This window comes from Cololabis saira, chromosome 4, assembly GCF_033807715.1.
Source record: "Cololabis saira isolate AMF1-May2022 chromosome 4, fColSai1.1, whole genome shotgun sequence".
Classification (NCBI taxonomy): Eukaryota; Metazoa; Chordata; class Actinopteri; order Beloniformes; family Belonidae; genus Cololabis; species Cololabis saira.
Window position 1 is genome coordinate 17,253,084 of NC_084590.1, and position 27,514 is coordinate 17,280,597.

Below are 27,514 nucleotides of genomic sequence, written 5' to 3' on the forward strand. Positions count from 1 at the left end.
ATTAAGGCACAGAAAAAATATCGAGATATATATCGAGTATCGCCATTTAGCTAGAAAATATCGAGATATGACTTTTGGTCCATATCGCCCAGCCCTACTCACAGCCAATAGAATCAACAGGCAGTAAACAAACCCACAACACGTCAGGCATTATCTAAGCAACACAAAGGAAAAATAGTTTCTTGAGAAACTGTCTTGTTTTCCTTCTTATATAACAGAAATGGTGCGAAAGATTAAAAATTATCCCAGGGACATTTAATTACATAAATCGAGTGGACTTTTGCTCTTCAAATCCGATTTATGACGGTGAAACACTAAGACTGTGTAACGTGGAGCTGTAGTTTAGCTTTTCTTCGGCTGTGGTCTCGGTGACTTATTGACAGAGGGTTGATTCTTTGACGTGAGCACAAGGACCAAGAACATGTTCCTGGCAGTATTTAATGGCAAGATGGTTTTCATTTTAGGAGCATCAGCATTAATCAAATGTATTTGAGAGGTAGACTTTAGCCGTCAGCTCAGCCATGATCTCATTTGTTACAGTGATTATATTAAGGCATCATAGTTAACTTGACAATGATACATAATGATGCTTTAAAATTAAATTACCATCACTCCTTCAACCATTCCGACTTACCTGCTGTATAAGCAAAGCAGCAGCTACACATACATATTCTGTGCAATCTGCAAAGTCAAAGGGGCCATAAAGTTAATGAAAGTAACTCATAGTTTTTATAGGTTACGCTGAACTTTGAGGGGATGTGAGCACCCTCGTCTAGGCATCGGACTGAGGAACAGCTTGCTCAAGTGTGAATTTAAATGAGGAGCAATAGAAAACAAAAACATATGTCTCGCACTGCAGTAAAATTAGCTGCAGCATTGTACTTTCTATATTTCATTATAGCTTGTCAAACTTATTTTACATCAAATATTGTATTTATTTAACTACTGAACTATATTATATACTGAATTGTATTCAACAGCATTATTATCAGATAGTTAAAAAAAAAAAACAACACAATAATTCTTGTTGACAGGTAAAGTGAGTGTGTCTGTGTCTCTTCCACCTCCTGGGTGGTCAGGCAGGTACAGGAACCAGTCTTAGGAGGATCTGAAGGACAGAGTGAAGCACCACCCTAGGCGGACATTTGACATCATTCATTTTATGTAAATCTTTGAATTTACAAAACAATATCTTCAGTGAAGAAGGACTTTGACGGAACAATTGGATCCATTTCTGGTGCCTGGTCTTTCACTGATGAGGAAGTACATAGAAAGTATTCTTAAACTGCTGACAACTAATGAATATCTCTGGAGAGAATTGGACACATTGACCCTGATTATGTACTATAATCTTCTCCAGTGCAATCAGATAATGAGAAGATATGTTGTTCATTGATCCAGCTTAAAGGGCATTAAAACCTCTAACAAATTGAATTTGTGAACGTGACACACTGCTCGGTAACATAAATATTTCTCATCTCTTATATCATAAGCTGCTTTAAAAAGATCTTTGGGCTGCATTTGACTTTGACCTTTCCTATACCACCAGGTAACATCCGGAACACGGAGAAGCTGAGCTACGACCGCCAGCAGCAGTATGACATCCAGGTGACGGCGTGGGACTGTGGCCAGAAGAGAGCGTTGCACAGTGTCACTGTGCACATTGACGTCAAGCCAGTCTGCAAACCTGGCTGGCAAGGTTAGCCATCGTCATATTAGTTTGTGTATATATGTGTGCGGATTTATGTTTGTTTGCAAAGATTTGAGTCAGGCCTCACTTTCCAGTGTTTCAGAAATTCAGCTGCACTTATTTGCGTGCAATTACTTTAGTTTATACAGTTGCTCTCTGTTCTCATAAACAACCATGTAAAATAGTACACCATCTTTCAATTTAAAGGAGATTTAAAGGAAATTATAGCAGTAATCAGTACTGAATACTAAACATGTTTCACTAACTTCTAGATTTAATTTCAGCAGTGAAGATATGAAGTACTCGTTCACAGTATGATCTTGTTACATTATTGTGGAGGAACATGACAATGTCATGAAATTGATTCATGCAAAGCTGTTTTAAGATCCCACACAGGATTTCAATCAGGGTGAGGGCTAGACTGTGACTGTTAATCGCCACACCTTTTCCAACCAGTGTTGCTGCTGCATTGGTCCATTTAAGCAACGCTTTAATTTGATGGTCTTAATCTGATGCTAATATAGTTTTATGAACCAAGAATTTTATCTTTATGTGCCCAGGTCGCATTGCTGCAAGATAAGCCCATATCATTACCCCTCTGCCACTGTGTTGAGCAGTTGGTATGACCCATTCAAGATGATACAAAGCATATTGTTTCAGTGGCTTTGGATGCAAATATATAAAAATATAAGCAAAGACTCTCGTTACTTTGTAGAATTGAGACACTTCCTTCTGGCAACCCTTACAAACAACACAGTGCCCAGCTGTTTAACTAATTGAAGTGTCAGAAATTTTAATATGTAATACGCTAACAATATGTAATAGGCTGTAGAGTCTAAAATATACTGTAGGTCCTGGGTTGCATGCAGGTTCTCTGAGCATTGTACAGTCTGAGCTTGGGGTAAACTTCCTGGGAAATCCAGTCCTGAGGAGTCCAAATCATTTTGGATTTCATAACCTTTCACAGATTGATGAGCAGTATTTATCGCTTCTCAAAGATCCCTGTCCTTAGCAATTGTGTTGACATCTGAATGTTCCAGAGCAGGAATCTACTCAAAGGTGCCCACACTTGCTGATGATTAGTAGATTAAATTAATTTGATTATGAGCACCTGGCAGCTACATACTCTAGAATCCGCATTACTGTACTCACAACCTGTTATGCACTAAATTAGTTTCCTTTAAAAAAAAAATAAATAAAAAAATCACAGCCTGATATGTAGTAACTTGAATTTCAGAACTAATAGGAGTATTTTATTTTTCCCATAACGATCTCTGGCTTGGATTTCGTCTTTAACTCTATTTCTGTGCTTCTACTTTGCTGCTCTCTCGATTTTTAGTTGTTTTTCTCTTCTGTTCCGGCGCCCTCATTCTCCACATCCTTTTTTGCTGCCGTCCATGAGGAATTGGCCTGTCACGTTAGTCCGGTGTGATAAACAACACTTTGCAGGTACTGTGACTTAACAGATACGACTCCTAGTATATCAGAAGCCGGTCATGGCAGGCTTAACAAGGGCCAGAGTAATGCAAAGGCTAGCACCTTTGTGTTGGAACATTGACAATAAAATTGTAGCTAACTGCAGAAGGAAGCCCTTCTCAAACGAACATCAGGACCTCTGACGATAGACAAAGATTTGCGTTGTTCTTAACTAGAAACCGTGTCCCACCTGCATTGTTCCGTCAATCACACGGTGACTTGTGCTCTTTGGCATCAAGCCATTTATTGTCCCACAGGACAAATTGTTAAACAGCGGTAACTGAGGACTCTGGCAGCAGTTCAGTGGTATTTACTGATCCCTGCAAATGCTGTTATGTTGTTTGGCTTGTAATCAATCCTGCAATCTCTATTTTCACTAAAAAGTGGCTGTGGATGCCTGTGTTTTTGAATATATTTACATTTTTGATCTGAGTCAGGAATCTGCAATAAAAGAACTTACAAAATAAAAGCATCTTTTTCATAAAGTAAATAAAATATTTAAGGAATTGTTAGGCAAATGCTCAGGTGTTCAAAAGAAATAATGTTGCATGTGTCACACAACCTAACTAATAATTACTGCTTCTGCTATGCTTCTCTTTCAATTTTTGGTTTTTGTTTGTTTTTTTTTTGGTTACTCAGCGTAAACAAAGAGGTTATGGTGAATATTGTAGTTGCCTGGGGATATCATATTGTGAGTTGTTTCAAATCACGAGTCAACACTTTTCTCTCATTTAGACAGCGTTTTTCAGATGGACTTATATTCTATATTTACTTATTGTAGGCAAATATTAAACTTAATTTCATAGTCTACACGCAACAAAAGTGTATCCACATGGTCAGGGTGGGTTGATGCGGCTGCGGACTTGGTGTTAATCCTCCCTTTGAAGCCTGTGTGTGTGTGTGTGTGTGTGTGTGTGTGTGCGTGTGCGCGTGCGCGTGTGTGTGTTTTGTGTGGATGCATATTTCCAGTGTAGTCCTAAATTATGCTGAGAAGACACATACGCACAAACAGAACCAGGCATGGACACACTGTCCCCTGTGAAAAGTGCAGTCATCGCTTTGGGCTTCTCTTTGGCAGCAGGGCTGAAGGGAGGGATGGAGCGGGAGAAGTAAATGCCATGGCCACAGATCAGGGGATATTTAATAGGCCTAGTGGTTGCTGTATTAAAGACAGGCCACTGTGGGAATGTCAAAGACACACACATCCATGCACACTCTGAAAAGATGTGCTTTTTCTTGTGGTTAAAAATTGTAATCCTTTTGTTCATTTTAGCTCTGGTCTGTGACTTTGGACAGCTGGGCTCAGTTGTGTGCTTCTCATGCAAGCACAGGCCCTGGCTTGTTCCCGGTGGATATTCACACAGGCACACATACATTGATAAACCTGTGTATTTTTAATAGCAAAGAGCCAGATATATACCTCAACATTTTTTGAAAAAAAAAGAGATCACTCCGAAAAAGAGTGAATACTGGAAGAATTAATCATGGCGGTGCATAACTGATGTATTTCATCAAGTTACCAGTGATGCATAACAGTGATGCAAGAGTAGAGATGTTTTTCCTGCAAACCGATAACATATATTCATATAACATACATTTTACACACACACACACACACACACACACGAGAAAAGGCGGCTCCTTTCCTCAAAAAGAGAATTTTCCTGAGGGGGAATGTTGATCTGAACCAGTTTTCATACATGCACACGTGCCACCTTGAAACTGCAGATATTATTCAGACGAGCTGCATGTGATAGCGTAAATGTTTGAATTAGCTGGATCAGACTTTGTCAAGAGCATAGTAGACTCCCAAGATAATGTTCAAACAAGCTCCTGTGGGAACGGAGCAGATCATTTCAGGTTAATTCATAGGTGACGAAGGTTAATGCTGATCTCATGTTTGCTTCTTCCACTTCTCTATTTGTTTGCATATTACTTTCTAATGTTCTGTCATGAGTTTAATTCATGTATGTTAGAATAAGTAAAATTTAAAAAAGCAATCATCATGTAGAAGCTTCTACACAGTTCACTCTAATGAATATTCCACTATCACGATAAGAAACAATTACTTGGTGTCTTGGCTCCAACTTCATCAATACCCACAAATAAAACATATGTACAACTGTCTAACTGCTCGTTTACGCAAATTTCTAATCAGCCAATCACATGGCAGCAACTCAATGCATTTAGGCATGTAGACGTGGTCAAGACGATCAGCTGGGGGAGAAAGGTGAATTAAGTGACTTTCATATACAGTGGGGAGAACAAGTATTTGATACACTGCCGATTTTGCAGGTTTTCCCACTTGCAAAGCATGTAGAAGTCTAATTTTTATCATTGGTACTCTTCAACTGTGAGTGATGGAATCTAAAAAAAAATCCAGAAAATCACATTGTATGATTTTTAAGTAATTAATTTGCATTTTATTGCATGACATAAGTATTTGATCACCTGTCAACCAGTAAGACTTCCGGCTCTCACAGACCTGTTAGTTCTTCTTTAAGAAGCCCTCCTGTTCTCCACTCATTACCTGTATTAACTGCACCTGTTTGAACTCGTTACCTGTATAAAAGACACCTGTCCACACACTCAATCAAACAAACTCCAACCTCTCCACAATGGCCAAGACCAGTGTATGTAAGGACATCAGGGATAAAATTGTAGACCTGCACAAGGCTGGGATGGGCTACAGGACAATAGGCAAGCAGCTTGGTGAGAAGGCAACAACTGTTGGCGCAATTATTAGAAAATGGAAGAAGTTCAAGATGACGGTCAATCTCCCTCGGTCTGGGGCTCCATGCAAAATCTCACCTCGTGGGGCATCAATGATCATGAGGAAGGTGAGAGATCAGACCAGAACTACACGGCAGGACCTGGTCAATGACCTGAAGAGAGCTGGGACCACAGTCTCAAAGAAAACCATTAGTAACACACTACGCCGTCATGGATTAAAATCCTGCAGCGCACGCAAGGTCCCCCTGCTCAAGCCAGTGCATGTCAAGGCCCGTCTGAAGTTTGCCAATGACCATCTGGATGATCCAGAGGAGGAATGGGAGAAGGTCATGTGGTCTGATGAGACTAAAATAGAGCTTTTTGGTCTAAACTCCATTCGCCGTGTTTGGAGGAAGAAGAAGGATGAGTACAACCCCAAGAACACCATCCCAACCGTGAAGCATGGAGGTGGAAACATCATTCTTTGGGGATGCTTTTCTGCAAAGGGGACAGGACGACTTCACCGTATTGAGGGGAGGATGGATGGGGCCATGTATCGCGAGATCTTGGCCAACAACCTCCTTCCCTCAGTAAGAGCATTGAAGATGGGTCGTGGCTGGGTCTTCCAGCATGACAACGACCCGAAACACACAGCCAGGGAAACTAAGGAGTGGCTCCGTAAGAAGCATTTCAAGGTCCTGGAGTGGCCTAGCCAGTCTCCAGACCTGAACCCAATAGAAAATCTTTGGAGGGAGCTGAAAGTCCGTATTGCCCAGCGACAGCCCCGAAACCTGAAGGATCTGGAGAAGATCTGTATGGAGGAGTGGGCCAAAATCCCTGCTGCAGTGTGTGCAAACCTGGTCAAGAACTACAGGAAACGTCTGATCTCTGTAATTGCAAACAAAGGTTTCTGTACCAAATATTAAGTTCTGTTTTTCTGATGTATCAAATACTTATGTCATGCAATAAAATGCAAATTAATTACTTAAAAATCATACAATGTGATTTTCTGGATTTTTTTTTTTAGATTCCATCACTCACAGTTGAAGAGTACCTATGATAAAAATGACAGACTTCTACATGCTTTTCAAGTGGGAAAACCTGCAAAATCGGCAGTGTATCAAATACTTGTTCTCCCCACTGTACGTCACAGTAGCTTCGCTCCAACCCGCCCACTTCTCACCTGGGTGTTTAAAAACAAAGAGGACGAGGCGAGACGAGGTGTGGCGAGTCGGGTCGCGCTGCGTAGATACTAGTGGAAAAGGGCCATAAGGCCCTGTTCGGAAATGGATCAGAAGTGGACAGCGTAAGGTACAGGACTAAATTATCTCGTACTTGAAGACGAGTTCAGATCCAATCAGTCAAACCACAATACAGCGCTCTCTTCACTGGGTTTCTTTAGGGTCCTGTAAGCTGGCTTTTTCCTGTTGTCATCCCAACATCTACCGCCACTATGAAGCGGTAGATGTCTTCATGGCTTCTACATAGAAGAGAAATCCAACACCATTTCCAACTTTCTTCTCTGCCATTCCAAAACCATTTAAACCTTTTCAGACTAATACAGCCACTCCCATATCTTTCCCAGTCATCTCTTTCTCCTCGCTGTCTACAAAGCAAGCAGCACAATCGCGAGAACACACACACACTTAAACAAGAAAAACTAATAATGAAATGAGCTGCTGTTTGGCCTCTTCTTTTCAATTGATGTGATGGCTATCAGTGTTATTTCTTGTAGCACATTTTGTTCGCAGGGAGTCGGACAGAGGGCGTTTGAGGCCGTCTGCAAGTTGGTTTGGGAAAATAAAAGCTTCCCAGTTCTTTGGGCCATCTTAACACTGACATTAAAATTTCTAGTTCTAATTATTTACAAAAGTCTTATAAAGGAAAATAATTGATCATAGTAAAACGTTTGATTATTTTACCCATATTTTAAATATGTAAAAGAGAAAAAAAAGGACCAAATATGAAGATGAAGTCTGTTTTCCTTTCATACCAGCCAGTGTGACTATGCGTGTTGCTGAAGGGGGCAAGACTTTCTAGCCAGTAATCCAGCAAATAATATTTAGACGTGATGCATTTTTAAACAGTTTTGGAAGATGAGCCTCTGTTTAACAAATAAATAAATAATTGGATAATGCATTGGGGAGGAGTTTTGAGCATGTCCAACTGGAAGGAGGCCTAGGGGTAAACCAAGGACACACTGGAGAGATTTAGTCCCTCTGACGGCCTGGGGACGTCTGTGTTTTTCCCTGAAGAGCTGCAGGAGGTGGCCAGGGAGGGGGAAGTCCGGGCCTCTCTGAGGTTGGGTCGCGGGGACCTTGACGGAAGAATGGATGGATGGATCTTTAAACAGTGATTGCGTTTACATGCAGTCAATAACCCTTTTAAAACCTGAATATTAGCAATAACCCGGTTTTGCACGGCCATGTAAACACCAATAACCCCTTTTGAATAACCCGAATTTGCTCATATTCGGGTTTTTAAAAACACGAATATTTGGTCATGTAAACGCCTAACGGAATATCCCGATCAAACGGAACATGAATTTGTTTTCTGCGCATGCTCTGTTCGCAAGGAATCCTGGTCTTTTGAGTCCAGGACGTACTTCTAAACATGGAGAAACGCAAGACTACGCCACACTTTTGGAGTGAGGAAGAGACTAATCATTTTAGAAATGTAATGAAGGATATGAACGTTTTGTCATTTGTAGACGGTAGAAAGTACCGGGATAGAAGATTTACAAGAAGGTGAGCGAAAAGTTGCGCGAAGCAGCGTTTTTTTTTTTTATTTGGACACAGGAAGAAGAAGTGGAAATGGCGATAATTGCGTCATGATGTTCTCCGCGCGTCGCTGGTTTCATCGGGATATCCCAAATGATTAATTACCATGTATACAGGGATAACCCTGTTTGCTCACGCATGTAAACGGAATATTCCGAATGTTTCAGTAACCGGAATATTAGCAATAACCCGAATTTTGACTGCATGTAAACTTAGTCATTGTGTGTTTTACAAATTCCATAATTAATTCTAACCTGAACCAACTGTGAAACAGGCACTGAATTTGAAACTCAGATTTCAAAGTAAATTTACTTCAAAATAATGTTTGTTGCTTCTTTCATTCATGTCACAAAATTATTATTTTACGGTGTAACAAAAAGAGTAACATTTTCACCTCAATCTGAATACATTAGGATTCTGGATTAATTCCACATTTCACTGTAAGACATGGATTGAAATAACAATTATATCAATTAAATGCAGTTCTTTTTGTTTGTGATTCATTCTCCCCAAGTCATTTCAAAATCCAGGGAGGATGTTTGGATTCCACAATGTCTGCCGTGTCTACGAACACTGACACTCACATTTGTCAAAGTCTGACAGGTTTCAGAACTTTCTACTGAGCGCTGCAGAAGCCAGTATACAGTGATAAGTACACCTGGTCTGTAATTATTACTCTGTGCAGTACTACAATACATTACAACCACAGAGGGCTGTGTACGTTGTGTCTGGGCTAAACGTTTTCTCTGCCGCTGTATTAAGTTCAGTGGTTTTGATGGCAGATTCAAACTTGGAATAAATGTTAGAGAAAAGATGATAGTTGACTCAGAAAGTTGCAGCATTACCCATTTTTGATAGAAGAGCAGATTCACAGGCATTTCTCCTAATATGCCAAGAATGTCACTGTGTTCAAAGAGGCAGTTACAGGAAGAGGTTTTTTGGGACCAAGCATACTAGATCACTAACTTGTGATTAAAATGGAAAGAAGAAGCCCTGAAAATGTCTTAATTTCCATATATTTTCATAAAGCAGTCAAGGTTCCACAAACTGGCAGCAAGCGTTAACAACATGGTGTCGTGTAGGCCAGTGATTCTTAACCATAGGGCCGCGGCCCACACTTGGGCCGCGAGCGCCATCTAGTGGGCCGCCAAAAAAATTCAGTTTTGTACGTGTGGGCCGCGAGGGCCGCGGGACTGCATAGCAACTCCCAACCAAATGAGGAGAAGACACTCAGCTAGCTGTACGTGTAATAGTAAGAGAAATGGTGTGTCTTTACAGAGGAAACCCTTCATTTTGCACAGAGTAGGTTTAGATCCGCCAGGATCAGGGATCGATTACTTGGGTCTGCGCCCAGAGCGAGCGAGCACGGCGTGCTCATTTATCCCGACGCGTCCCCGTGGCCGGGGAGGTCGGCTGAGGCTGCCGCTCGGGCTGTGGGCTCCGTCGTTACTGCTGAAGGATGGTAGATGTAGATGCGTGGGCTGTCGTGTCTGCTGGACTGGACTGTTCGGGCTTTCGAAAAAGCATCGGAAAGTAACTGCTGCAGCGCGACCAGAGAGCTGCGGTGCGGGCTGTGCCCGTCGCAGCTGATCAGGCTCGGATGAAACCCGACACACTGAGTCCTGACAACTTATTAATGTAAATAACTTAGAGTAAAATCAAACTAAGTTTTGTCCTCGCTGTATTTTTAAATATGCAACCCGGAATGGACAAATTCATCCTGTTCAGTCTTCCCACTGGGACAAAACCAGTGTCTCATACGTTCAGAGACCGTGGCGAAAGTGAAACGCCACTGAAACAAAACACAAAGTTTTTCATCAAACATATCCACTCAAGTCTGAACTGAAGTCACAGAAAAATAAACTGACCATCTTAAAACATCCTGCCCATGTTGGGGTCCAGATACAGCTGTTAAGCAGCTTTCTCCACAGTGAACATAATTAAAACTAAATATCGTTTCAGGCTCATCAATGAGCACCTCCACATGCATATGAGAACCTGACACCATCCAGCCCAGATTTAAAGTCCTGACAGGAGAAGTTAGAGCTCAGTTCTCTCACTGAACAACAGAAAGTATATATAAATAAGATTATAAGAGGGGAAGAAAGAAAAACTGTTAAATTGTTAAGATGTGTTTATATTAATTTAGTATAAAAATGTGTTGAGACAATTAACAAAGAAAAGGGGAAATTCAAACTGCTGGTAGAGAAATAAAATAAGATAGCATTTGAAAAATAAAATAAAATCTACTTTATTTTTAAGAGAAAAAAATATGTTTAATTCAAGTTAAACATGTTAATTGGCAAATATGTACTTTTTTTAATATAACAGTCAGATGCAGATGTTGATACAACTATGAGGCTACTTGAATATATACACACATATTTAATGGGCCCCGGGCCACTCTGTACTGAAAAAATTGGGCCCCAAGGTCAGAAAGGTTAAGAACCCCTGGTGTAGGCCACACTCTGACGGTGACATTTTGTAAAACTGGAATTTAGAGTCAGCTTGCAAACTGTAGTCTGATGAGTGCTTCACTTTAACTACACCAAAATGGCCCTGTGGGAAAGAAAAATATTACCCACCACTTTGTGGCTGAGGACACCATACACCGGCATGTGTCACAAAGGATGGTTCATTATTTCAACAAGTGGACACAAAGGTGACAAACTGGGGGGTTTGGAAGGAGCAGAACCCGGCCAAAAAAAATCCTTGTTTTGAAAACTAAACCTGTCTGGTGTGTATAAATCCTGCTAGTGTAGGGATAAAATGTCACCCTACGCGCCCACACATGTTACGTTATGTTTCGCGGATAACGCCTCCGACACGCCTTCCTTCCCCTCAGATATTTTAGAGTGATCTGATCTAAAAACACCTAATGTAACAACACCACTTCTAACAACAAGAGGGCAGTACTGCACACTGATGTTCATGTCAGTCCCTTGCATAGGACACAAAAAAGTACCGTATTCAGGGATTAAAGTTCTCCGTCTCTAGACCGATTTCCGTCAGTTGGAAAATTAGGGAAAAAAAGAAAGAACAAAAAAACACTTGCATGTGCGTTATCATGTTTGGCATTAAACTGACGCTGTTGTAAACCAATAAAGCGAGCCAGAGCCTTGGTATTAGCCAATCAGAAACAGATGAAGGCGTGTTGGATCAAGGGGGGTAAGGGAATTCGGCAAATCAGATCCGTAACTTCGGGATAAGGATTGGCTCTAAAGCCTGAATTATGGTTCCCCTTCACCGTCCTCTCCCCGCCGACGGAGGCGCGGCGGTCCGGCCCGCCTCGCGGGGCCTTCGTCCGGCTTCGTCCAGCGGCGTTGACGCGTCGTCAACGCCATCGTCAATTCAAACAAAGCATCGTGAAGGCCCACGGGGGGTGTTGACGCGATGTGATTTCAAAAAACCTTCCTCTCAACAATAACATCATCATCTCTTTGTCTGCACTAACACCATCACTGATTGTCCATGAAACAGTCCAGGATGCTTTCATTCATTCATCACCTTGGCCAAAGCCTTGCCAAATGCAGTGACATCAGAGCAGCTGGTCAACTGGATGAAGAAGTGCAGCTTACCAGGTCGACTCAGATCTTGGAGAACAGGCCAAAGGCTTTAATGAGAGTACTGCACGAATTGATGTGGACTATAAATTAAAAGCAAACTGACAATAATAAAACTGCCCAAAATCACCTTCCTCCTATACAATGCTATTGGTCTCGAGTATTTAAATAGTGTTGGTTAAAGTCTTCTTACACCTTAAATGCTGTATTAGAAAACAGGCTAATACAGCATTTAACTTTTTCACTTGAAACCTTTGGGAAGCGAAATTTTTTCAGTCAAAAATTTTTTTTTAGCTTTTTGCTTTTTTGCGGGTCTAGACATTATACCCATTCACAACGCTAGATGGCGCCAGATATCTTTAAAGCGAATGCTAAACTTAACTTCCCAGGCCAAAGCCAACCCCTGTCACGAAGAAGAAAAATAAAAATAGTGTTTGCAAGAAGAAGAGACAGAAAATTGAGAAACGTAGTGACAATCTGGAGAAAAGTGGGTGGAAGATCGGGAGGTTAACCGGCAGCTGAGGAGAAGTTATGATGTAACCTTCAAGATGATGATTTGAACGAGGCAAAATAACATGCTTTTTCTCTCGGATATATTGTTATAATAATTTGTTTCAGAAGTACTGTAAATATTTTCTGTATAAAAATTGAATTTGGTGTTCAAAAAGTCTTTTTTCAAACTTGAGTCTTGAAAAAGAGGGGGTCGTCTTATAATCAGGGTCGTCTTATATTCGGGCCAATACGGTACACGTCTAGTGGAACAAAGCGCAATTGCAAATCATCTTATAATACTACTTTGACTCATTTGTGCACTTTTGTCTATGGCTGTTTTGTCAACACAGCAGATAAATATGCTTTCATGTTGTGAGAAGTGGTTTTCTTACATAAAGTGACTTTTACACTGGCGCTAAAAATAAGGTTATTTTGTATAATGTTTTGTGTAGCAAGAAAATACCAATTTTAATAGACTTTCCCTTGCATGGTTTGCGAAGAATAAAAATAATAGAATTAGATTCTCTCATGTCTTTAGTATCAGGGTTAAATTGCACCACCCAAAACAGATTTGCTTGAGCCTTGAGTCGTAGATCGTCGAAACAATGACAGCCCAATCCTGCCGAATCTGAGCTTTGTGCTTCTCCATGTTAGCACCCCCATATGAAAACTGACCCCAAGAGGTTTTGTCAGTGAGTGTGAACAGTAGGCTATAGGCCATGCTTTCCAAAATATCAGGAACATCTGGAGGAAATATCAGGAGCAATACTATACCAGAGCTTTTAGATGGTTGCATATACATTTACTGTCTCTGAAGACATGCATGACCGACATCGCTAACAGATAAGTGGGCTCAATTTGTGAGAGGTGGCTTTAAGTAATTACGCTCAACTGCAGTAATAGTAGAATTTTATTTTATTTCATCATTTTAAACAGTATATATATTGAAGAAGGAGTCTTAGGAGATATGACCTTATTAATAATTCATGCACTGCAAGTCAATAAAATTCATGTTTGAAACGTTTTCATAATAAGGGCTGGACCAGTGTTCCTGAGTGTAGCACGGCGAGTGCCACGGGGCCCGACCGACAGGATAGAGGAGGACACGGAGTTTGTGCAGAACCCTTCTTTATTTCTCAAAACACCCAGGACACACGTGCACGAGCACAGCTTCAGCTCAGTCTGACCCCACCAGTCTCAGCAGCAGCTTCTCCTCTTATGAGCTGGCAGAGTGGAGAGGTTGACGGGACACAGGTGTGGCCCGTTAGCCTGAGTGGCTGCAGCTCCTCCACTCTGCCACACACCCCCAACACCAACCTCGAGCCGGGGTCCGTCCGGCCGAGCCTACTCCCCTCCCCGCCCCGGTCGGGCGGCCGTCCCCGGCGACAGGCCGACCAGCGGGAACAGTCGGGGGGCCGTCCTCGGCGACAGGCCGACCAGCGGGAACAGTCGGGCGGCCGTCCCCGGCGACGGGCCGACGGCCGAGAACGCCGCTCTCGGTACCGGGCCCATGGTGGTTTCGGGTCCGACGGTGCGTCCAGGACCACCCCCTCCTCCATGACGCGGACCCTCGCCGGCCGCTGGTCCGCCTCCAGGACCGCCTCCTCCACGGCGCAGCCCTGGTCTGGAGCTGGGTTGCCTAACACCGCCTCCTCCGTCGCGCCGCCCTGCTGGTCCTCGTCCACCTCTGCAGCCGACTCCGCCCCCATCTCCACCATCGCAGCCGACTCCGCCTCAGACTCCGCCTCCATCCCAGGAGCCATCGCCTGGCGGCCTGCAGCGACTGCCTCACGGCCGGTCGACTGCAGCGCCGCCAGGGCTGCCACGGCAAACCTCAGGCGTGGAGCCGGGATGGGTCGCTCCGTCGGCCCCGCCGTCTCGGGAGCCGTCGCTTGGCGGCCCGCAGCTTCTGCCTCCCGGCCTCTCAGCTGCGGCGCCGCCAGCTCCTCCCGCGTTGCTGCGGCGAACTTCAGACGGGGCGCAGGGGTGGGTCGCCCCGCGGCCACCAGGGCTTCTATGGCGGCCAGCTGCCGCTCGCCCTGGTCCCGGAAGGCGGCCGCCATGTCCGCCATGGCCCGGGCCAGCGCGTCCAGGGCCCGCTCCGTGCCTCCCTTTTCCATCCCGTCGGGCCCCACGTTGGGTGCCAGTGTAGCACTGTGAGTGCCACGGGGGCCCGACCGACAGGATAGAGGAGGACACGGAGTTTGTGCAGAACCCTTCTTTATTTCTCAAAACACCCAGGACACACGTGCACGAGCACAGCTTCAGCTCAGTCTGACCCCACCAGTCTCAGCAGCAGCTTCTCCTCTTATGAGCTGGCAGAGTGGAGAGGTTGACGGGACACAGGTGTGGCCCGTTAGCCTGAGTGGCTGCAGCTCCTCCACTCTGCCACACTGAGAATTAATTGATTCGTTATATTCTCAAAAAGAGTGCACAAATGTATAAAATGAAAATCATTAAAATCTGAGAAAAACAAGCTATCCTGCAGGAAAACTAGCGATACCCATAACAACAACAAGGAGGAGTTCAAAGGCTGTTATTGCAGATGATGAATATACACTCAAATGAAACTTTTATTCTACACTTTCATCCGAATGCAAAAACATACAGTAAGTAAACGTAAATTTGGCCACACAGAGGGAATAAATAAGCCTTATTTCTAATGTTAATATGAAAAAGTGGTGCTAACTCATCATGCTTATATACTATACATACAATACTGGGACAAGATGCAGCTATAAACCTCATTAATGTTTAAAACCTGTACCTTACATGACCAGTGTGTTTTCAAGGTAATAAGCAAAAAGAGTGAGTGTGGACAATGAAAATGAAATAATGTGCAAGCATCTGCTGATCAGTAAAAACCTTTAAGAGAAATACAAAAATCCAAGTCAGCCCAAGAGAAATGGTGACGCAGTGCAAAGGCATAAAGAGAGCCCTGCTCATTCAGGCTGAACAACCAATGTAACACTCATACAGGCTTGCTGGGCTGGTTTATCACAGATACAACAACCATTTGTCTAAAGTGTGTTCAGGTAAATCTGTGTGACGGCTCCTGAGCTCTAAGTCTGTGCTACCTAGAAACAAAGTCTTCAGCAGCAGCTGCCGCAGTGTTTGGTTCAATGTACTTAGAAAATAAATAAAAAAAAAAACAACAGACTGTAAGGTACTCGCACTTACAGAGCTCACTCTGTCACCTGCAGGAAAGTCAAGAGGATACCTGTGTTTAGTGAGTACTACACAGCAGATTTTTTTCTGTGGAAAAAGTTAATTAAGAAAACAGAAAACAGTTTTCATGGAAATATGAAATCAATGGACAAATAAAGTGGACAAGCTTGCACTGTTCACAAAGATACTTCTAGGATATAAAACATGCACTATTTTGCACTAGGTTTTTCAGAAACGCCTGCAGGAAAATATTCCTGCCTGCAGTGTCTCCCTTGACTTTGGACAATACGGACAAAAAGAGACACCAGAGTGGCAAGAATAAAAGAGGTGGAATTTAAGTGCTTGTCAATGTCAGATGGTTTAAACATGAACATGTTACGATGACGGAACAGATCTGTGCCTCAGACATTCAGCTGGTAGGGATCATTGTCATTTTAATAAATATATCTCAGCATCGGTGGCTGTCAACACAGTTGTTTCCAACCAACAAATACATCAATGTATTAATTGCAGTCTCCAGAGATTTCAACCGTGTCTCTCTGTGCTATAGTTCCAACTTTCTAACAATGTGTCGTAGACAAAATAAAACTTTGGAATGATTCTGTCCAAAGTTAGAGACACAGACAACTATTTGATGACGGTGACTCTGACTCGGTGGAGTATGTCATCCTCCAGCTGAAAGGTGAGTGTAGGTTAGTGATCTAGAATCCTGCAATATGCCAAAGTCTGCTTGGAAAAGACGAAGGACCCCAGTAGACAACGTGCTCCATAGAGTTCATATACTAAATACAATGTGAAGTGATGTGTTAGTGTTTATGTGAAGGAATGAATAACATATAGCAAAGCATAGCATCTAGAAAAGATGCCGCAGGGTATTCTCGAAAGTGTACTTTCTTCCTTGGGCAATGCAGACCATCATCGGGTTCCTCTTCTACCTATGCTCTGATTATTCAGTGGCAGTTTGTGAGCAAAATTACCACTGTGAAGAAGTGGTGCCAGGACACTGAGCTGCATGGAGATAAGATAAATGCTGGTTGAATGTGTTACAGACTGCAATGATTTTTATGTAGAGTACATTATCCCGACCGGGCTGTAGAGGTGTCTCCCAAATAATAAATGCTGAGTTATCAGCAAACGAGTTAACAGCAAGCTTCAAGAGAACATGCAGGATGTGTGGCTAGGGATGAAAAGATCGCTGGCTTCAAGCAGAGCGGGATCAGACTAAGGGTAGGCTGGACAGAGCTAATGAGCTGAACATGTTCTTCAGCAAGTTCAGCTCCGAAGGAAGCACAGCATCCTCTTATGCCTCCAGACACACAGATCGCATTCTTTCATTGAATCAACAGATTCCCTGTCTTATTTTGAAAGTATTCCACCTCAATCATGAATCTTCAGACAGCATCACTGCCATATACCCCGGACAAAGAAGCTCTGAAACCCTTTCTGTCTCTGTAGACGGGTGAAGAGGCAGCTGAGGAGACTGCACCCGAACAGGGCTGCAGGTCCATGTGGTGTTTAGTCCTGAAGACCTGTTCCCCAAATATGGAGCTTTTCCACTAGTACCTACTCGCCACGCCTCGTCCCGCCTCCACTCGCCTCGTCCTCGTTTGTTTTTAGACACCCAGGTGAGAAGTGGGCGGGTTGGAGCGAAGCTGCTGTGACGTATTTGATTGTGTGATATAAACGGAGAAGACAACAACACTAAAAATGTAGAACCTGGAGGAGATGATATATGTGCTGCTGGGTCTGTGGCTTGTGTTCAATATCAAGTTAAAGAAGTATAGTTAAGTTAAGTTAAGAAGCTTCAAGCTCCAACACTTTTTTTTTTGTTTGTTTGTGTCGGCGCTGATGAGAAATCAGCTGAGAAGTGACAGAGCTCTTGCTAGATCTGATCGTTCCTTATCGCCCGTCTTGATCCCTTTTTAATTCTCTCCTCAGCCACCAGGTTTATGAATATCTGCACCTCAGAGTTGGATCATGAAACAGACATTTGCGCTGCCATTGCCTGTTGAATAAAATTAACAGGAAGCCACGAGTCACTTCTGCGCTGACTCCCCGCTTCCTGATTCAAGCGTCTGACGGCCCCCCGACCCATCGGTGGTGTGTATTGTGATGATGTCAGATGCAGGCTGACTCAGCACGCTTAGAATCAGAAAAAGTATCTACTCAGCACGCCTCCACCCGCCGCAACCCGTAGTTTAAAAGTGCAAAACGGGGGCGTGGCGAGTCGAGTTGCGCTGAGTAGGTACTAGTGGAAAAGCGCCAATAGAAGTGCTTTTTTGTTTGGAAATGATTGTTTAAGTTGCTAAAGAAAAAATGCAAATTGAAATAACACTGGTTTCAGATCAGTACTTTGTATCTGCAAATATACAAAGCGAAAATAATTTATTTTTTAACTTCACTAGTCTGAAAAGGAGTTTGTTTTGGCAATCTTGTTTAATACTGCCCCATTGTAAGTGGACATGAAGATTCTCTTTTCAGTACATATGTACATGAAAGTCTCCTGAGCCAGTGAACTATCTCTCACATGGCAGCTTCAGTTAATTACTGAAATATTTATTCAACATTTTTGACCAATTTTTTTTTAATATAGCAAAGTTGTAATGCAGCATTTTTATATATTTATTCATATTGCATGAATAAAATTGGGCTGGACTGTATTATGGTATACATGTTCTTTGAATTTATTATATAAATATTAAAGAGCTTTGAACATATAAACAAGGGTGAAGGTAGATCTAATTTCATGCCAAAATTACCTTAGATTATGGCTTATATTCATGTGTCTTTGTGATATATACAATACACAGACTGTACAATAATAATAACCTGAATTACTTACCACCTGACGAACAGGCCTCAGTTTGTGAGACTGAACGGTTGTGTGTTCAACCAGGTGGTCAGCAGCACAGGAGCACCACAGGGGACTGTACTCTCACCCCTCCTTTTCACACTGTACACCTCAGACCTCCAGCACAAGTTGAAGTCCTGTCACCTGCAGAAATACTCAGATTACTCTGCAGTTGTGGGGTTTAATCAGTGATGGACTAGAGACTCAGTAAGAGAGCTGGTGGACCGTTTTGTGGCATGATGGGAACAATCATCTCATCAGCTCATTGTGTGAAGAAGGATACTTACTGTAATAAAATGAGGACAATCATTACAACCCTGAGCTCGTCTTGAAGGATGCCCTCCGACTGAAGTGTGTCTTCAGTCAGACCTAGATAGCATGTTTAATGACATGAGTCGATAAATAGTTATTAGAAATTTGTAATCTGTTTTTCGTCATTTATGTATTAATGTATTTATTGCACAAGCTTTTCTGTTTTTCTGTGACAGTTGTGGTGTAGGTGGAAACTGCACTATGCCTGAGACTGGATGTGCAGTTAGTGAGATCCCCGTGAGGTACAGTGGTACATGGGTGCAAATGTTAAAAACACTGCTTGGAAGATATTAGGAAAAACTCATGCACGCTTAAGGCAATTAGAACTGGAAATAAGACATCACTGGTAGTGGCATTATTGGCATCCTTGACATTTATTGGGTTGTTTGCTGCTCAGAGACAACAAAAGATATTAATGGACATTTTAACACGCTACTTTTTTTCACTTTAAAGAAACTTTTTTTTTCTTTTCAAAATGACATTTTCAAAAACTTTCTGTGAGTTGTTTCCTGACATTTTGTTGGCTATATGTGAGAAAAAGGTTTCGTGCATGTTTGTCATTATGAAAGATGTCTCTCAAATGTCACTAATTCTGCTGCATCAACCAAAACCTATAATTAATCACATCCAAACCTCCTTATTCTTTATTATTTTAACCTTTTCAAAATGTTTTTAATCCCTACACTGTGAATGTGAATTGAAAAGTAGTCACCTTTAAAAATCCAGGAGTGGGAAAGTGTCTCAGCAGTACCGTCCTTGGTCTGATGCAATTCACATGATGTTATTAGCTGAGAAAATCAAATGTGCGCACAGTAATTATATTTATGTGTTATGATAGGCAAAGTAGATTGTTTTGTTTTCCTTCACTTGAAAAGCTAGCTGTCTGTGGCTGTGAATGGCCTTGAAGCTCAACATGATGATGTGATGTAAAAACTATCTTACAGTGAGGAAGTGTACGTGATTATACATGGTTTATTCCAATTACACCAACCATATCCTTTACTCTAATTAAAGGAGCAAAATGGTAACGAATAATACCAATATACTGTATATATATATATATATATATATATATATATATATATATATACATATATATATATATTAGGGGTGTAACGGTACACACAAGTCACGGTTCGGTGCGTACCTCGGTTTAGGGGTCACGGTTCGGTACGGGTTCGGTACAACGGAAAAAAAATACAAAAAGTCCCAAATGTATAAGACGAGTTTTTTCTTCCTTTATTTTGATCATAGCATTTGAAAGTTAAAGTTTGTTCAATTGGCTACAAAACTAAAAAGCATCTCTTATTAAAGTGTAAAATAAATAGAATAAAACATTTAACTTTTGCATTAGTGTTTTTAATTTTACCACGGACTGGTTTATGTGAGCGCGGGATGGGACATTGTAACGAGGCTCGAGCACTTTTAATAAATACTTGAACCCGGCTCCTCTACTGCTGCATATGGGCAGAGCCGTCTGGGGGCGGAGCATTCTCCATGGGCCTTATGATAGTCATTTTAACGTTCAACAACATCATCCTACCCATCAAACTACATTTATTCTCACTTTTATTGAGCCAAGCCTATAGGCCTATGCTGCAGAAAGCAGAGTAAAGTCACAAACCTGTTCAGAAGAACGAACACACACACACACACACACACACACACACACACACACACACACACACACACACACACACACACACACACACACACACACACACAGGCCTGACAGCTGTCAATCACATGGCTCTGAAAACTCAGATAGTCACGGACTGACTCAGTTCCATCTTTGATACAGCTTAAATAAAAAAAAAAACATAACTGGTCTAAATTACACAATATATCTAGATAGATATAGACACAGCAGTCTATAACATCATTTCTGAGCTCTAAAATAGAGAATAGACTCGGCGGTCTCGTTGACAACAACACAAAGCTCATTCAGATAGGCGGGTGGTCAAGAATACCACAACATTCTGATAAAGAAATTATTTATGAAGGTTACACTGACTCACCAACGGTAGTTGACTCTTCCATAACCCAAAATAATCCAGGTAACGTGGAAATCGGGGTAACATTCAAAACTTTGTACAAATTTAGTCCTCTTTTAAACTTTAGCGCTAATCTCCTTCACGGCAAATTTGCTGTGACTGTTAAGGCTGATTTATGGTACCGCGTTACACCAACGCAGCGCCTACGGCGAAGGTTGCGCGTCGCCGCATAACCTCGCCGTAGACTGCGCCGTACCCTATGACGTATGCTCTGCGTCGATTTAACGCAGAACCATAAATCAGGCTTTACACCCAATCCGCGTTGGCTCACGGCCCTGATGCGTTCAGGACAGTTGTAAATTAAGAATTAGAACATTTTATCGTTATTATAGCCTACAATTTATGATGATATATGAATTGCACATATATTTATTGATATGCACAGACTAGCACACATTTAGGTCTGTAATGGAACGTGACTGTTGATATTTATAAGGGGGAAAAAAAAAACGATGATTGATTTTTTATTTATTTTTTTTTTTAACTCAGTCAGACGTATTCGCCGTATGACTGCGTGCACTGAACCGTGACGACCGTGACGGGACGGGACGAATATAAATACCGTTACACCCCTAATATATATATATATATATATATATTAGGGGTGGGAAAAAAAATCGATATTTCAATATATTGTTGTGCTCTCGGTTTCAATAAATAATCGATATACTGTCGGCTAATATCAATATTTTATTACAACACACATAATGGTTTACGCGGTTGTCACCGCACTATTGTTCAAGCTCTGCCCCGCCCGCCCCTGCTGCCCTCGTGAACAAAACAAACGGCCGCCTGAGAAACCAGCTCAGAAAATACAGAACGACCGGTTTACTTCGTACACAGACAGCGGGCTGAGCAGCACTGTTAATTCTGGAAATTACTTGCTGTTTAAGCTGCCATGTGCGTTAATCCCCGCTCACACAGACAGCCAGCTGCGTTAAGAAACGGACCCCGCTCGCCTTGCGCTCCACGTGAGGAGAGCGGCTCGTACTGTAATACAAACTGATTCCACCTAATACAGACGCCGTTAAAGTAAATGATCGTCAGTCTTTTTGTGTTATGACGTTTATGCTTTTCACTCTGTAAGTGATCCTTGCTCGTATCCTTCCGTGTCCAGTCAACCGTGTGCTGGGAAAACTTGCAGATCATTGAATCACTAGACACGTTAAGCTTGATTTATGGTTCCGCGTTACCCTACGCCGTAGGGTACGCGGCAACGCGTACAGTACGGTGCGTGTCGCCGCGTACCTTACGGTGTAAATCTGCGTTGGTGTAACGCGGGACCATAAATCAGCCTTTACACACGGACACATTCAGACACACGCCCACCCGTGCACAACCAGTGTTCATGCTTTGGATATTTCAGCTTAAATTTCAAAATGTTATATTAGTTCAATGAAGTTCATATTATTTATATTTATTATAGCTTGTTTGGTTTCTTCTGTTATCGGATACAGTTTGTCCTGACATAAGTGAAAAATGCCTGATGCTTCATGGCAATATGTGTGCGTGGTGACAGAATAAATTAAACAGGCTAAAAGGATATTGGAAAAGAAGGCATATTGAAAAGCCTATTTGAGTTATTTATTTCTTAGTTATTTCACAATAATTATTTGTGAAATTATTATTTCACTAGTTATTTTACAGTCATATAATTCAGGCAACAGCGCAAAAACATTTTTTAATAACACTAATCCACATCAATATCGGATCAAATCGAATCAAATGGTGATAATCGATTCTGAATCTTAAGAATCGGATCAATTCTTGACATTTTAATAGATACCCAGCCCTAGGAGGCAGTGAGGTACTGTGCAAAATGAAGTTGCTTACTGACTTTTCAGTATTAGAAACAAAGCAGTGCACTGTCCTGGTTTATATAAAACATGTTATTAATGTTCATGCACTTTAATTTGTCCAGCTGTACAGTGTTTACATTTACAAGCCTAGGAGACAGTGAGGAAATATACAAATGCACTTTCTTGTATGAAGTTTTGGCATTGAATAAATGCATAACTACAGACGTTTTCCTTTTTATAGGTATTTTTTCTTTTTCAGTCCCATATATCGTGATATATCGCTCTTACCGATATATCGATATATCGAATATCGAAAATATCGTGATATTATCGATATCCTGGGCCACATATCGCCAAAGTATCGAATTGGGACTTACCCATATCGTCCAACCCCTAATATATATATATATACACATACACACACTCACCAGCCACTTATAGGTTCACCTTGCTAGTGCTGGGTTGGACCCCTTTTTCCTTCAGAACTGCCTTAATCCTTCATGACATAGACTCAACAAGGTACTGGAACCATTCCTCAGAGTTTGGTCCATATTGACATGATAGCATCACGCAGTTGTTCCAGATTTGTCGGCTGCACATCCATGATGTGAATCTCCCGAAGGATCCCAAATGAGCTCTGTTGGACTGAGATCAGGTGACTGTGGAGGCCGTTTGAGTAGTGAACATGACAATGAGATGTTCAAGAAACCAGTCTGAGATGATTCTTTATGACATGGCACGTTATCCTGCAGAAGGAGCCATCAGAAGATGGTCTACTGTGGTCATAAAGTGATGGACATGGTCAGCAACAAGACTCAGGTCAGCTTTGGTGTTGACACGATGCTCAGTTGGTACTGATGAGCCCAAAGTGTGCCAGTTTGCCTGTGTGAATTGTAGCCTCAGTTTCCTGTTCCTAGCTGACAGGAGTGGCACTCAGTGTCTTCTGCTGCTGTAGCCCATCCGCCTCAAGCCTCGACGTGTTGTGTGTTCAGAGATGCTCTTGAGCATACTTTGGTTGTAACCAGTGGTTATTTGAGTTCCTGTTGCCTTTCTATCAGCTCCAACCAGACTGGCCGTTTTCCTCTAACGTCTGGCATCAACAAGGCATTTGCGCCCACAAAACTGCCGCTCACTGGATATTTTCTCTTTTTCAGACCATTCTCTGTAAACCCTAGAGATGGTTGTGGGTGAAAATCCCAGTAGATCAGCAGTTTCTGAAACACTCAGACCAGCCCGTCTGGCACCAACAACCATGCCACGTTCATAGTCACTTAATTCACCTTTCTCCCCCAGCAGATCGTCTTGACCACATCTACATGCCTAAATGCATTGAGTTGCTGCCATGTGATTGGCTGATTAGAAATTTGTGTAAACGAGTAGTTAGACAGTTGTACATATGTTTTATTTGTGGGTATTGATGAAGTTGGAGCCAAGACACCAAGTAATTGTTTCTTATTGTGATAGTGGAATATTCATTAGAGTGAACCGTGTAGAAGCTTCTACATGATGATTGCTTTTTTTTAATTTTACTTATTCTAACATACATGAATTAAACTCATGACAGAACATTAGAAAGTAATATGCAAACAAATAGAGAAGTGGAAGAAGCAAACATGAGATCAGCATTAACCTTCGTCACCTATGAATTAACCTGAAATTATCTGCTCCGTTCCCACAGGAGCTTGTTTGAACATTATCTTGGGAGTCTACTATGCTCTTGACAAAGTCTGATCCAGCTAATTCAAACATTTACGCTATCACATGCAGCTCGTCTGAATAATATCTGCAGTTTCAAGGTGGCACGTGTGCATGTATGAAAACTAGTTCAGATCAACATTCCCCCTCAGGAAAATTCTCTTTTTGAGGAAAGGAGCCGCCTTTTCTCGTGTGTGTGTGTGTGTGTGTGTGTGTGTGTGTGTGTGTGTGTGTGTGTGTGTGTGTGTGTGTGTGTGTGTGTGTGTGTGTGTGTGTGTGTGTGTGTGTGTGTGTGTGTGTGTGTGTGTGTGTGTGTGTGTGTGCACTTGTGATAAGAGGAGGAAAAAAGATGAATTAAAGACGGGGGAAGAAAAATAAATGGTTCTGCACTTCCTTTTCCCATTTCCTCCTCTTTGACTCCCTCTAATCTCAGACTGCGGCTCTCTGGCTGCTGCTTTAGCACTTTTAATCCCTGATCTGGAATAAGCTTGTTTTCCCTTATTACAATCATTTTTTTTTCTTTTTCCCCTTTGCCTGAATGTCTGTCTTAAATTTTTTCTTCTCATTGTGGTTTCAGATCTTTTTCCAAATGTCCTCTTTCTGTGCTGCTTTTTCATTCACCCTAATGTTTATGTTTTCTTTAATTAAGTAATAATTTGGTGTAGATGAGTCCCCAGAGTTTCTTAACTACATTCCGTTATAACAGACACTGTGAGGGGTCTCCATGTGAACTCAAGTGAACCTCCATCCTGGCTTGGTCTGGTGTATACTGTCAGGAGTGAAAAGACTGAAAGAAGCCAGGTAGTATAGATTCACGTTAATGTGTCAAAGGAGAGGAATGCTTGGCCAAAAAGGAAATGTGTTTGTGTGTGAGGACGCAGAGTCAGGCGCTGAAGAGAGACAGAGCAAAAAAAGATATACGGCGCGATAAAAGAACAAACTTGCAGGTGTTCTGGGGAAAAACTTCCATCCTCACTCCAGAAGGGTTCTGACAGATCACTTGAGATTGATGTCTTCACTTCTGCTGAAGCTTGAGTTATACTTTTGATGTTAGCATTTGGCAAAAATGAACTCTTTGTCAATTATTTTGAGATTTATTTAAGTTATGTGAAATTTGAATGGCTTCTAAATCAACAACCTCACTATTAGTGTAATTTTCTTTGCAGTTCATCTGTTACAGTTCTCCTTCTGGAAATGATCCCCTGGGGCAACTGATTATGCAGGAAATGACAATCCCTAATAGGCAATATGTTATCAGGTCACACAAGAATGTTTGACCTCCATTGTTTGTAAGAACAACATGTCAAATGTAAAATTATTTATTAACATGACAGTGGCTAAAAAAAATCATTATATTCCTCTAATATATTTCACATCCTCACAAAGCAGTTGGTTTCTTTGAAAATGTATTTTATAGACCCAAGTACAAAGGATATTCAGTCTTCACTTACAAATATGATTCTTAATAAAAACTATAAACAAATCTAGAACTTGATGCCAGTTGCACATATACATACACACAATAAAATAAAATAAAGCCATGCCTCATATCCTCTTACTCTCCATCAGTCTGTATGAAATACAAAACATGCCCCATGATGTTCAACACAAAGAAGTAGAGCAGGGCTATTCGATTTCAATGTCAAGTGGGCCAAATATGGACATCACTAAGTGTCCGTAGCCAACACCAATTATTTTGTTATAATGTTATAATGTAATAATTGCTACAAATAATATAATAGTATATATATAATAATTTTTTACATTCCACTCAACTGGCATTACACGCCTCAAACAGTGTATTTTAAACCTGCTCAGTCAGTGAGAGAAATGACACTGACTTGATTTTGCTATTTCAACGTTGTTCAAAAAAAATAAAAAAAAAGACAGGTAGACAAAGCGCTTATGGCAAGTACATATTTTTAAAGGTGAAATCAGTACAACAGTGTCCAGACTAATGTAATTTTAAAGCTGGCCTGTTTGAATCATCATACAAATATATACAGCCTTTACATCTCCCTAAACTGGCATTGCACCAACCCTAGCCCTCTACCAATCCTGGCTGGAGCGCCATCAGTAACCAACAGGCAAACATTTTGCAAATCCACTTCACCTGTGGTATGTCCCTCCAATTGAAAGGCCCCAGAAGGTCCTCTCGAAACCGCCCTCCATCAAAAAACCTGACGTTGATACATAACTGGGCCATGTCGGCACAATCTTATGATTCGTCCACAGCTATATACATAACATCCGCATCCTGAAGATTTTCCAAAAGCTTCCTTGAGACATCCTTTGCTAATACTTCCACTCTACGAAGAGTTGATATGTCCGAGAGAGGCACCTTTTTAATGGAAGAAGTGGTGCTTTCCTTAACTTTTGCGTCAGTAACCATTTCATCAATGACCACAAGCATGCAATCAATTTCTGCCTCGCAAAAGCTATCATGGCTCTCTGTTGTTCCGTACGAAAGCAAGCAAGGACCACTTGACCCCTTTGAAAAGATGCTCGCAGTCCTTTCACTTTTCTTCTCCGTTCCTCCGAGCCCTCAGGAAAATTGTTGGAAAAAGATCTGTGATTTGAATAGTAGTTCACGTTGCATTCCTTCATCACAGAAATTGTGACGTTGCATAATAAACACACAGGTGAAACGTTGTTGCTTTCTTACGGCTGGCAAATTAATAAATACTCATCGGCCCATTTGCTCTGGAACTGGCGATTTTCACTGTCAACTTTGCGTTTTTTCGGCTTGGAGAGCGACATTTTGAGGCTTGTTGTTTGCTTGTTAACTAGCAACCGGCAACAGGACAATAGAAGCTAATGAGTGATTGACAGATAATCACAGCACTATGTCTTAAAAAGGACGAATCACACAGTAGGCCTGAGTCAGATCAATGACTATCACACACGTCTCCTGAGGGCCAC

General features: G+C 41.8%; 1 protein-coding gene across 1 annotated transcript in view; it reads left to right on the forward strand.

Moving 5' to 3' along the window:
- LOC133441584 (calsyntenin-2-like) overlaps positions 1 to 27,514 on the forward strand; it is a 422,755-nt gene that overhangs the window by 255,676 nt on the left and 139,565 nt on the right. The window contains exon 5 of the mRNA XM_061719022.1: positions 1,550 to 1,699. Coding sequence (XP_061575006.1) covers positions 1,550 to 1,699 — 150 coding nt within the window. The remainder of the gene's footprint in view (positions 1 to 1,549; positions 1,700 to 27,514) is intronic.